This window comes from Gastrolobium bilobum, unplaced genomic scaffold (assembly GCF_033153095.1).
Source record: "Gastrolobium bilobum isolate Gb01-03AN ecotype WA unplaced genomic scaffold, APGP_CSIRO_Gbil_v1 utg123580, whole genome shotgun sequence".
Lineage (NCBI taxonomy): Eukaryota > Viridiplantae > Streptophyta > Magnoliopsida > Fabales > Fabaceae > Gastrolobium > Gastrolobium bilobum.
The window spans coordinates 17830-32230 of record NW_026899270.1 but is presented as its reverse complement, the minus strand read 5'-3'; the positions used below and the strand labels follow the sequence as shown (position 1 = coordinate 32230).

General features: G+C 32.8%; 1 protein-coding gene across 1 annotated transcript; it reads right to left on the bottom strand.

Moving 5' to 3' along the window:
• Positions 1–482: 482 nt before the first annotated feature.
• Positions 483–2221, bottom strand: LOC133289079 (F-box/LRR-repeat protein 3-like). Its single transcript, XM_061486944.1, has one exon. It carries the CDS (start codon positions 2075–2077, stop codon positions 659–661), a length of 1419 nt encoding a protein of 472 aa, XP_061342928.1. The 5' UTR covers positions 2078–2221; the 3' UTR covers positions 483–658.
• Between the last annotated feature and the right edge of the window lie 12180 nt (positions 2222–14401).

Genomic DNA, 14401 nt, shown 5'->3' with positions numbered 1-14401 from the left:
TCCCATCACATCCTTAAAAACCAACCATAACATACACCAAAAAGCTAACACAACTAAGCAGTACACCTAAATCCGCAGCAAATAAATTGCCAAGCGTTAATTGGCTACCTAATATCGATACTTCCCAATCACATTTCGTGCAAGTTATCATATCGCAGTAGTGTGTTAATTCCTCCCCCATCAAATTGCATAGTTTAATGCCTCACTTAAAATTGCCAGATTTCCACTTCTCATTAAATTAAAGTTAGAATTTACCATTCCCATTTACCCCCTTTATATCACCCATATAGCTGGACCCTGATATCCACGTTATTGGGCCTGGTTTCCCCAAGTCACATCCTTAAATGATTTCAGGAAAACCGCACACTGATCAACCTGTTCTTGCACATCCAATTGAAGCATATAGTACAACAATTGTATGCACACAAAATGTGAAGCATAAATAGGACTTTCTTTGATCCCACAAAATGAGATTAAAAGTATTATGTACATAATTGATATGAACATTCACGGGGCATAAACTACCCTTCATATTCCAAACATAACATTACATAAACATGGATATAATAAATACAGTGATCAGGAGTGTGAAGTATATACCTGTTTATTTAGAAGTATATAAATATACACTTGCTTCTTTCAACATCCACCAAGTAAATTAAACAACAATTTCAATAAACCTATTTGATGCACACATTTTTGCAGCATCAGAAAGCTTGCTTCCCTCAACCTCCATTCTTCTCAAACGAGGAGAATTCTTAATGAAAAGTTCAATAGCCTTAGATTCTATCCCGAAACATTGCATAATATCTACATTTTCAAGGTGTTTGCAGCTCCTGAGCATAGAAACCATAGCCATACCAGTGAGTCCTTTACACCCTCTTAGCCTCAAATCAATCAAATGAATGCATGAAACTAACATTGAAATGAACTCCTTGTCAAGCAACATTTCATTATGTGACAAGTCTAATTTCCTCAATTGCCTCAAATGCTGTCCCAAAGTGGCAAGCAATCCAGGTTCTCTTTCAACCACATCACAGTTTATGAGTGCCAATTCTTCAAGCCCATTACTCATTGCCACCCCAAGAGCCTTTAGGCCTTCACCAGTGACAAGACAACAACTTTGAAGCCTAATACATGAGAGGCCTCTGAAATTCACAGCCACAGCTGAAAGATGGTTGTTATTAAGGTCCAGAGGTAAACGAAGATCAAGTTTATGTATATTAGACCTGCATTGAGAAAAGAAGCGTAGCAAACCCTCTCTGCTACCACCATCATGAACCAAGAGTGAATTCAAAGAGTGACAATTTTCTGAAAGTTTCAAGAGAACCCCATCAACCACACTCCTACAAGTTATTAGCTCAACTTCTTGAAGACCTTGCAAGCACTGAACAAAAGAGGAGTAGGACCCACCAATACCTTGGCAACTCTGAAGCTGCAACCTCTTAAGCTTTCTGCAACTCCTCCATAACCAACCCACTCCCCAATCATCTCCACGAATACCCACCAAACAAAGACTCTCCAACCCCAATTCCGCATCAAAATCTTCACTTTCCCAAACCCCATATTGATTATTCACATCATCTTCATCTCCAAGGGAACCATCACCAGAGCACAAAATAATTGACAAATCTTTCAAACAAGGAAAATAACACACCCACATGAGAAAGATTGGCCTGGAGAGGCTAATACTCAAAGATGTCAAATGGGTACAAGCCTTAGAGAGAGAAGCGAGGGAGGAGAGAGAAACAGGGCCAACCAAGAATCTGAGAGCAAGAAGCTTGGAACAACAAGAGGAGACAACAGAGAGAAGATGGCATGAGAGTGTGAAGGGTGCGGTGGTGGGGTCGGAAGAAAGGAACAGAGAGAGGGAAGAGAGAGAAGAGTGGTGGGTTAGAAGAGAGGTGAGAGAAGGAATCACAGAGAAGTGTGGGATGACACGAAGAGAAAGAGAGGTTCTTGATGAACGGTAGAGGTGAAGCCACCGCTTGCAGACAAGGGAAACAGAAGAAGATGAAGATGATGGAAGTCTTTCAAAAATTTCTTGCAAGAGTTCATCACATAAGGTGTTTTCCATCTCTCTCTCCCTCCCTCCCTCTCCCTCTCTCTCTCTCTCTCTGTGACTATGATTCTCTGGTTTTCTCTATTTCCATGTTTGTCTGGTATTGTGTTTGGGTTGAGCCAAAAGTTCTCTATTAAAGGTCTGGTTTTTTTTATGAGAGAGAGAGAGGGAGGAGAGAGAAAGTTAATTAGGTGAGAAGGGAAGTGAGTTTGAAAGTGGCAGCTTGCTTAGAGTCCTAGACGCAGGGGTAGGGGACGTGTAAGCCACGTCCTTTGTTTGGAATTTGGATTTGTTTTGTGTCATTGACACAAATCAACAGTTAAGTTAGGTTAATTAATTTTAAAAATCAAATACGTTTTATAAATCAGTTTAAAAAGTTAAACTGAACAAAAAGAAAAATAATTTAGAAAATAAGTTTCAAATTCATTCTAAATTAATTATAAATTATAAATTCATTTTAAAATATGAACCAATTTTAAATTTGTGTTGTTTGAATTAAATAAAATAGTTTGGTTGTTTAAACAAAATCGGTTAAATTAATTTGATTTGGGTCAAAGAAAAAAATTAATTCAGATCATTATACACCTTTATAAGCAAGTGGTTTTTTTTTATTCTTATTATTTGGAAAAAAAATTGAAAAGAAAGTAAGAGGTGAAGTCACGTTTGAGTTTTCTTCTTAGTTTGCGAATCGGAATTAATTTTTATAAAGATAAATATCAATTAAAAAATAAGATATGTAAAGGAGTTACCTTAAATTTTAAATGAATTATGCTTATAACGTCATGTGTTTAAACTTTAAACTTTAAGAAGGGCATACTCTAAACTTAAAAATGAATAACGAATTGTACAAAAATAAACATAACTCAATTATAAATTTACCAAATATGTTATTTATAAATTGAATTCAATTTATATGTTCCACATTCGAGTTTGGTATCATCAAAATTTCTTGATTTTACGAGTTTGGTACTATTTGCATCATTGAAGTTCACGCTTCCAAATGGACGCGAGTGATTATTCTTCCTTATTCTCTGACACTTTGTCCACCTGGGTGTGTGAGACTTTTCATGGTATCATTCAATATCAAAATCATGCTAACAACTTCCTCAATTCCCAAACACAAAAGCTCTTTTTTCTTCTCTTTGATTTTCTGTGTTTTTTCGGAGCCACAGAAGCCACCTATGCTAAAATATTGGAGGTTTTCATGTTAGTTTTTCATCAAGTAAATACAAATATTTCAAATAGAACACTGCTATTCTTCTGTATTTATCATTTTATATAGGAAAAAACATTTCCCCTCTCGCGTCATTTCATGCCACACAGTTCATTTTGTGTGTTATTTCTTTTCTTTTCTTTTTTTGAGAAAAATGACTCTTATGTAATCTAAGAGTAATTTTATCTCCTATATACCTATAGAAAATTATGACACTTTTTTTATTTTTTTTTCTTTTTTATATAAATAATAAACTCCACCACATGTGTGTCTATAATATTAGATATCTTATCACATGTAACATAAGATTAGATGAATACTTCTTTTTTGAAGGTGGGGCTCTCCTAATTTTTGATCAGCTGCAAAGTTGAAATTTCAACTGTGAAAGAATAAGTTCAAAGCACTTTTATATAACATTGTAATATAAAAATTTACATAAAAAATCCATTCCATATTTATATTGCTGATTTATAAGCACAGTTTCATCTATGAAATCTTTTTCACATAGTACCCATGAGTTTACAGAATTTACACTTCAGCAAAAATTCAGATAATTCTCTACCTCTAATTTCAGACATTATGAATAAAAAAGTGTACATTTTTAAATTTTGTAGAAAATCGTATGTTTTAATTTTAAATTTTCAACACTAATCTTCTTCGATTAAAAAAAAAATCGTTACCCAACCATTTTTATCTATCTAATTTTAACCATTTCGTCTTCATGATTATTACCACTCCCATATTTTGATTTTCCACACCACTCCATCTAATATTTCCTCAATAGGAAAATTCATAATTTTGTTATTGATAAAATTCTAATTTTATCCACACAAAATAAATATAGAAGACATTCTTTGTAGTACAGAAATATAAAATGGGAAAATCAAATATTATATTGTAGAAAAATTTTTAGGTCATGTCATAGAGATAATCAATTGTGAAGGGCCACTATTTTTAAAATAAAAGAAATGTAAAAGAATTGATGGGCTCACTTTTATGTGTCAGTAGCAAAATTACTTGTGTTATGTGAAAGGAGAAAAATATTACTCATATAAAATACTTCAAAACTCGCAAGATGACTATCATTTAAGGGTTTTATAATTCTCATTTAACATGAGAATTCAAATTTTCCTACACACCCTTCGATTTCCGTGCTGACATGAGTTCTACATATAATTTTTTCTAACATATGAGTCCCACATGCTTTTTATCTTTACAACATAAGAATTGAATTCTCATTTAACATGAGAAAATCAAACCACATCGTTTAATCGTAATTGTAAAGAGGCTGAAAAGATGCTCTAAAGAATATTATTATGTAAATGATATTAGCGCTGGAATGGAATCCAAGTCTATAACAAGAAAGGAATCTGAATACTGTGTGCATGGTGGAGTTGTCTCCTGTCTCAGGTTTTTATATATATATATATATATATATATATATATATATATATATAAAAGAAGAGATCATTTGATTCCAAATTAAGATAGTCTTACTCTCCATTCTAGCCGTTGATTTTCGTCTATCCAACAGTTATAGTTTAGGAAGTTATATCAATTAATTAATTATTAATTATATTATAAATTATAACCCTTGATTTCCGTTCATCAACGGCTGAGATGAGGGAGTAAGACTTAAAAATCTTATTCTGAAGTCAAAAGAACCGTCCTATATATATATATATATATATATATATATATGAGAAATATTACTCTCATGTTACATGAGAGTAGCTCTCTTATGCTATAGAAAGAATCCAAGTGGGGTCCACCATTAAAAAGAAAAAGAAAAAAAAGAAGGGGTGCAATTTCGAAGTGAAATAAAATGAGATAACTATCACATGTAAAATGAGATAGGGAAAAATGTTTATCATTTTTCCCTATAGTTATATATATAGGGAAAAATGTTTATCATTTTAAATGACACAACTTATATCCTTTCACTCTCATAAAGAGGTGGGACCTACACCTTTATTTTTTTGTCAACTCTCTCTCATCTTTTATCTATTTCTTTCTCTCTCTTAAAATGACACAATTTTACATCCTTTAAAATGACACACATTTTTCCCATATATATATGGGTTATGTTTATCTCATTTTACATGAGATAAACAACTCTCCTGCACACACAAAAAGAGATTGGGTCTCACCACTCTTTTTCTCTCTCCTCTTATCTGTGGTCCCACTTATACTTTTATTTCTACAACATGAGATAATTTTTTTCTACAACATAAGAAAAATATATTCGTATATATATATATATAAATATATAACTTTAATATTATAATTAGCCTTATTTTAGTTTTTTTACATACTTGTAGATTGATTTTTTGAATTGATCTTTAAAGATGCATAACATTTATTTTCTAGTCCACAATGGAAAATATTTTGCTACTCTTATTTTTTATCATATTAATATCTTGATTAAGTTATTAAATATTGATGAACTATTATTTATTTTTCTTGATAAAAAACTATTATTTTATTAACGAGATTTTAGATATTTATTTATGGGTTCATTTAATCTTATGTTGAAGGAGAGATCTTCTCTCATGTTGTGACATATAGATGACGGGACCCGCCATTTAAAGAAAAAGAAAAAAAAGAAAAATAAATGTCACGATTTTCGATGAGTGTGTAGGAAATAAAACTACTCTTATGCAACATAAGAGTAGTTTTTCCCTTTATTTATTACAAGAGCTAATAATTAATAAATATTTCATAGACAAATATTGATATATAAAATAAAAAGGTGTCGTACACCGTCGCACAACATAATAATAGCTAATGCTTGTATACCTTTCTAGAAAATTGACACTTGGCGTTGGTTTTAAGCGCAGGTACTCAAATATCGGGAAAAAAAGTATGTATAATTTATGGGATTTGATTTTCTCATGTTGAATGAGAATTCAATTCTCATGTTGTGACTCAACTAGTAGTGACTCCCATATTTATTAAAAAAAGAAAAAAAAAAAAGAAAAGCTTTGCACGCAAATCGAAGGGTCACTAACATGAAAGTTGAATTCTCATGCAACATGAGAAAAAGTTTTCCCATAATTTATTCTCTATTCTCTTTTAAAAGAATACAATTTTATATCATTTAAAAAGTTATCCACTTTTAGGGGTATAATAAGCTAGGGTAGGCTTTGACTTAAATAGGTCACGCCTGTAAAAAAAATTAGATTTAGCCTAGCATATTAACTTGTGTATGTCTCGAATTACAAGTTTTCCCTTACCTATATTTAAAAAATAAAAGAATTGGCCTAGATCTGTTAACCTGTTTAAGCCTATTAAATATTCAATAATTAAAAGAATAACTAAAATAATATTAGTTTATTATTCAAAATTATTAAAATAATAATTTTTAATTAAAATAAATAATATGATATATAGGCCGGTCTATAGGCTTGATATGTACAAAAAAAAACCTATGGCCTGTTTTCTAAATAAATTTTTTTAAAAGTTTAGGCCTATTCTTTTTTATTATTTGTATAGGCCTATTCTCTTTTGCTATTTGTAATAGACCAAGTCTGACCTAATATAGACTAAATCGTAGGCCCCTGTAAGCCGACTTAACTCCTTTACACCCCTATCCACTTTTTTCAATATTTAGTGTAGGTTATTTATATCGGTATTTGGGTCCTTTTTTCATGTTGTAATTTCTTCTATTATAGATAGTGTTATTAAATCCAATCCGGGCATCGACCCGATCGGAATACTGGGTTGTTGGGTCACTGGTCGGATTAGTGGGTCACTGGTCGGAACGGTTGTCCCGGATATATATATAAATATATAAAAATATATATAAATATGAACATATAAATTCAATTACATTCTCCATATATAAAATGAATTAAACAAGGTTCACTAAAACTTTAAGTTTTTTTTTTTGTTTTTTTTTTTAAATCCATGACCCGACTGGGTCACCGGTTTTGACCGAGTTTGGTCGATTTTATCCCGATTTTGACCGGGTTTGACCGGATCAAAGCATGACCAGTCCAATGCTTGACTCGAATCGGTCTAATGACCGGATCACCAGGTTCTGGGTCGACCTGGTCGAGTCGGGCCGGGCTTTACAACACTGATTATAGATATAAGATATGGTAGGTCCCACCACTTATTAAAAATAAAAATAAAACTTATTGCAAATAATTCGATATCTCACGAGAAATATTTTTCCCTTGGTATTTATAGGTCCCTTCTTCTCATGTTGTAGGAGAATTTTTTTCCAACTATTGATATAAAATATGATGGGCCTCATCACCCATTAAAAATAAGGGTTTCTCTTTTCTCATGTCACATGAGGTAACATCTCTAATGTCATAGACACAATAAGTGGTGGGTCCCATCACTTGTTAAAAAAACTAAAAAAAATAAAAAGGATAACACAGATTTCGATGTCTCACAACATGAGAAAGTTATCTCCTATTGCATGAGAAAATGATTTCCCTAAAAATAAATAAAAAATAAAAAAATTGTTGCACATAATTCGATCTAAACTTTGTTTATCATTTTATAACCTTGAGTTCAAATCTGCGAGGCATGAAGTATTAAAAATAAAAACTTGCTTGCAAACTAGTTTCTACACAGAGAAGAGTTATAAAATCACCACAATTCCTTTTATCTTTAGGTAGAAACCAAAATTCTATCATCCCTCTATTGTGGTCCATTCAAGTTCATCAAAATAATACTAATAATTATGATAAAATGAGAAAAGGATTTGTACGAAGAGAAAAACAAAGAGAAGGGGAGGGAAGAAAAGGGTGTTAATGCCAACCACTCGATAGCAGCACCACAACCGTGAATCCCAATTGAGTGCACAAACCTAAATATTTAAAACCATATCTTTATTATCAATCAATGAAATGAATAAGATGTTACTCTATATTGTGGGTTACAAGAATAATATTATGCTTTTGTTCACGCATTTAGCTTTTGTTTCAGCTACCGAATGAGAATATTAGACAAATGCTTTTTCCCATGGTTAATAGTTACTCTCTTGACATAAGTGGAATATAGACCTCAATGTTGGAGCATTTTCAAATTTATCCATGGGAAAATTTAACACAAGATATTGATGAGTGGATATTGACTTTAATGTTCGATAGAGTACCTATGGAAAAAGTTAACACAAGAAGATGATTCTGGAAGAGAAATGACTGAACGTGCCTCATAGGTTAAGTCCTTACTTTTGCTTCAATATACTTTCAGAAAATTACATGCTTTTTTTTTTTTATATTTGGGAAAGCAAGAGACATCCATTAGAATCTGTAGAGAAATGAAGGATTGAACCTCTCACCTTAAACACTAACTTCCCCGGCCCGGATGACCAAAGTGCCACTAAGCTACAAGCCTATTGACAACTATATATATTGTGAGTATAACTGTGTGAAAGTCTTATTAGAAGGTTATTTATTTTTCTTAAAATTTCTTCAGGAATTTTATATTTATAATGAAGGGATAAGATATTATATTTATCATTTTTTATGTCTATTCTACGTACTCCTTTCTAATATTGTTTATGGGGAAGAATCTATTTATAAATGTTTTTTACAAATTTTTGTATATTACACTATGTACTTTCGGGAGAACATAGTATAACCTAGTGTTCTCCCGAGAGAACATAATATAATTTGTAAGAATTTATAAACAAAAAAATTGTAAATATAACCCTCCCATTGTTTATATTTGAATTTTAAGATAAGAGAGAAAATATGAAGGTCACTTGAGATTTTGATTTAACAATATTAAAAAAAAATAAAAATAAACATATAAAAAGCAGGCATAATATATTATTCATATAATGAATTAATTTGGTGTCGCTGTATGAATATTGGATTTTATAAGAGTTATGTTGTAAGAAAAGTGATTGTGTAATATTATAGAGATTCGTTTTGCGTGCCTTAATTTTTTTGTTTTTTGCTTCAAAAAGTGCCGACCCCACAAAATATTTTGTGTGTAGGAATTTTGTGTGTGTCATATGACATAATAGATGCAAATCCCATGAATATTATATAAAAAATGTATTCTGTATCCCAATTTTAAGCGATAGCAAATGGGACACGAGTTACACCTCGTAACAGAATATTACATCACTTCCGACTGTAGTTACTCCAGTACTCAAATATTGTGGAAGGAAGTCAATCCGACAAGATCCCACAAGATGAGTATAGAATTGTGCACATTTGGAAGTTCATCAAAAACCTTGAGAGCCTATGAAGACTTCATATGTAGTATACCCCGGATTGTTGGTCCATAATATGGGAAATACCTCATAATAAGTATTCAATAAACTTGAAAGAAAATAATAACAATAACATCACAAGAACTCAAATAATACCACCATAAATATATACAATAAATGTGTGATACTAACCTATATCCAAATAATTAAAATATTTGTAAGAGCATTAATACCCGACTGGCTCAAATGCAATTCCAGAAAGTAATAAAGGCAAAGGAGCTGGCATGTGACCAGAAGCCACCCTAATATAATTAATGCCCTAATAAATCACTTTGAAAAAAAAAATGTTGGTAAACTAATGTTAAGGTCCACGTGATCTCTCCAAAGAGTTGATGCTAAATAATCATTTACAAGTTAACCATCCATATCAAGATTTGCCACCTAACCATTTCTCCTTCCTTAGTAGGGGTGTTCGTTAATATTATTAAGTCCGACCCGCACATCAATTCGGTCGGAATATCGAGTCACTAGATCATTGGTTGGATTGGTGAGTCATGGGTCAGACCGGTTTACTCGAATATATATAAATATAAACATTTAACTTTAATTATATTTTAATATCTAAAATGAGTTAATCAAGGTTCACAAAATAAGCTCAAAAATTACCCACTCACAATTTTACAAGTTCATGAAGCACAAATAAATAAAAACGCATGCTATTATTATATCAATTTAAATTGCAACGCCGAATCCCTATAAGCAAACCTCTCAATGACATTGAACTCATATTTTTCAAATTCATTTATATTGAAATGACATATGTCTCATTCTCTTAATTTATTGTTCCGTAAATTACTTTAGTATTAGAAGCTCAAATTTGAGGTAATTATAAAAGATTATACTACTACCAAATAAAATTAATAAAAAAAAGTTCTACATTTTTTTTCTGACAAAATGAAATAATTTTGATTTTTTTTTTGTTTTCTATGTAAAAATGTGTTACCCGACTGGGTCACCGGGTTTGACCAGTTTTGTCCGGGTTTCAACTGGGTTTGATCTATGACTGGTCCAATTTTTGACCTGACTGGTTTGATGATCGATTTGTCGGGTTCCGGGTCGACCGGCCGAGTCGGGTCGGGTTTCACAACATTGATGTTCGCGGTCTGGATTGGATCAGTTTTGAAGCAAAAGTCATCCAATCCTTTCGATTTGATCATTTAATCATCCATTTAACTTTGGGTTAGATCGATTTTCGGTTTTTCGGAAAGCCTATAATTTTAGTCATACAAATCACTAGCTATATCAAAATAAAGTCATTCAAAATTATAAACCATTGAAAAATTCAAGTTTTCAAACTAAAACAAGTCTTAAAACTCAATGAAGAGTTAAAATAAATTAATAGACAATAAAAAACTAAAACAAGATAATTTGCTATTAATAATATCTAAGATTCCAAATCTACAAAATAACAAGATTTTAAGTCACCATCTTTCGAAAATAATAAATACATAATACATTGAATCAGTTTGGATTGGATCCAATCCAATTAAAATATGCGATTTTTTTTGAATTTTGGTTTTTCGATTTTCAATTAATTTGGTTATCAATTTTTCAGTTTGGTCACCGTGGTTTAAATCAGTTTGGATTGGTTGATGAACACCCTTATTCCTTGGTGTCTAAAAGTATATAGGGCCTAACTCCTAATTAAAATAAACTATTTTTAATTGTTAGAAAATAAAAAGGCACATGAATTTATCGTGGTTCAGCCATTTGGCCTACGTCCACACTAATGATGTTTCTCCCCATCTCAATGATGATCAAGGAGGGTTCCCTTAAATATAAATAGTAGGTGATACAATAATTGGGCCAAATTACTTTGCTCACAATCAAAGAGATCTGAAGATTTGTTGCCCGCTTTATGGGCTATATTTGACATATGATTACAATCACCTAATTTATCTCTACTAGCATCTACAACACTCCCCCTCCAAGTTAAGGCAAAGATATCAATCAGGAGGTCCAATGACGTGAGTCGTCGAACTGACGCAAATTACCAAATTATAAGAATTTGTAGTAGAGGGCACAACCTAAATTGTCTCTCTCAAGGAATTTGCAAGGAACTCAATTGATCAATTAAAAACAGGAAGTAAAAAGGGGGATTTTATGCGATTAAAGATGAAAAGTAAAAACATGAATTTGAAAATGAAAATGTCAATTTAAAAACAACTAACTCAAGAATTGGGATTCCAAGGACATTCATCATTGGACAAATAATTACCCAAATTGTGGTTGATCATAAACAAACCAGAATCCTTGCATTCGTTTAACAACCTCTCTCTAGACAATCGCCTAGCATTTGGTCAGATTTGGCACGTCTACTCACGCAATTGCGAAGTATCAACTTGTTCGACTTAAGATCATTGAGTTAATCAACCTAAACATTAAATCTAACGCTTAACCCCTTCCCTAGAGTGCAATTGCAAATCTTAGATTCAAAACCCATAATCACACGATGTTCAATCTGAGTTAAGGGAAGAGAAACAAAATTGGTTCAAGATGAAGCGCAAGTCCTCGGGATTCAACCATGGAATCCTCAACTCTTGGGTTAATTAAAGGATGCTTAGCCTTGCATGGCTAGGTGGAAAACGAAAATATAAGAAAGGAAAGGAAGAACATGCGAAGGACAGAAAACAAAAAATGAAAATTATATTAATCTTGAAAACTGTAAAACACAAATTCAAACGAAAACTAAAAACTGAAGGGTTGACTCCATTAGTTAGTGGTGTTGAGGTCATTTCCTTGACAGTTGTGGCTTCAAGAAGCTATTTTCTTGTGTAAAAGACCAAGCTTGTGAGTTAAATTTGTGGTCTTGTGAAGTCAGAGTTGTAGAGCTGTGTGGGAAGCTTCAAGCCACCTCCTTTTTTCTGTTTTCACAAGCCTTAAGGTAAACCATGATCACTTCTTTTTCTGTTTTCATCTTTGATTCCTTTATTAATAAAAGAAGCTCACTCTTCATTGATTGGAGGGCATGCGGGTGTATTAAAGACCTATTTGAGATTGACAGCTACATTTCATTGGTCATCTATGAAGAAAGATGTTAAACAATTTGTTCAGAATTGTCATATATGTCAACAAGTAAAATATGAGACATATAAAGTTGCAGGGTTGTTGCAGCCACTTCCAATTCCGGAAGGTATTTTTGAGGAGTTTTCCATGGATTTTATATCTGGATTACCTCCATCGAAAGGATTCACAACTGTCTTAGTTGTTGTAGATAGATCTAAATTTGCTTATTTTGGTCCCTTACCAAACTCTTATACAGCATTCACAGTTGCAACTTTATTTTGTGAATTGGTAGTAAGAGTTCATGGTTTTCCTCGATCAATATTGACAGACAGAGATCGTATCTTTTTAAGCAAGTTTTGGAGCCATTTATTCAAATTAAGTGGTACTACTTTAAGGACTACTTCTTCGTACCATCCACAATCTGATGGTCAAACAGAAGTGACCAACAGATACCTTGAACAGTATTTACGTTCCTTTTGTTATGAGCAACCAAGTTCTTGGTGCAATTTCTTGTGTTGGGCACAATACCACTACAATTCAGCTATTGGCATGTCTCCTTATCAGGCAGTCTTTGGGAAGCCTCCAATCATGATACCTTTTTATCCGAGAGGATTGATTAAATTGGAAGTAATTGATACAATGTTGCAGCAAAGAAATGAAGTTTTAACTCAGCTTAAGGTCCATTTGCAGCGGGCTCAGAACCATATGAAGGTTCAATTTGATAAACATCACAAGGAGCGTTCATTTAATGTGGGAGATAAAGTTTGGGCCTGATTACAACTATATAGACAAGTAACAATTGAAAGAAGAACCAATCACAAACTGGCTAAACGATTTTTTGGTCCCTTTGAAGTTCTTCGAAGGTTAGGGACTACTGCATATGAGTTGCAGCTACCTCCAGGGAGCCAAATTCACCCAGTGTTTCATGTTTCGCAGCTGAAACCTTGTATAGGCTCTATACTAATTGTACCGAATCCACTACCTCCTTCAGCTGTTGATAACAGACCTGTGCAGGTTCCAGTATCAATCCTAGGCACACACCATTCTTTTTGCCAGGGACAACAAATACGTGAGTTTTTGGTTCAATGGTCTAACACAGTTCCTGAAGATGCTTCATGGGAGAAAGAGCAAGATTTGCGTCACTGCTACCCATCTCTCGACCTTGAGGACAAGGTCATTGTTGAAGGAGAGGGAAATGTTACACTAAGAAGATCAAGTAGGGACAAGAAGCATTCATCGAGATTAACTGACTTTGTTGCTTGAAGAAGTCATATAATTGTATCAGTATTAGTTGCATGTAGTTAAAGAAGTGGTGAAACAGTTGGTTCACACGTGTATAGTGTGCATGTATTCATTGGGTGATGAGTTAGTTAGTTTACACGTAGATAGATAGGTGGCAAGTGAGTTAGTTGATATGTTTGTATATAATACTATGGAATATGAGATAGAAAGTCATTCAATAAAAAAACTCGATACAAATTCTCTGTTCTTTCCTTCTTTTCTATTATGTTCTTCCTTAGGTTCTTAGAACCTAACATGCTGCTATCTCCACCTAGTCAAGCTAGACTACATATAGTTAGTTGTTTATTATGTATAATTTTTAAGAAACACGGACATATGTCAACTTGCAATGACACTATGACAATTCATGAACGAAATGCAAACATCAACCTTCATTCAATTGAATTAGCGGATTGGACCAGTTGGAACAATTATATGTAACGTTATATGAATAGTTGTAATGTTTGAGCAATTTTGCTTAAAATAACAGCAAACGATGGAACATGCATCCACTCCAAAACACCCTCATCCTTTTCACTTTCGGCCACTAATCGAAACAAGGCCTTTTGTGGCTATGGGGTAAATGGGTTGGGCG

Bases quoted from the DNA above. Each gene is read 5' to 3' on its own strand.
- LOC133289079 (XM_061486944.1), bottom strand. From the start codon at position 2,077: ATGGAAAACACCTTATGTGATGAACTCTTGCAAGAAATTTTTGAAAGA.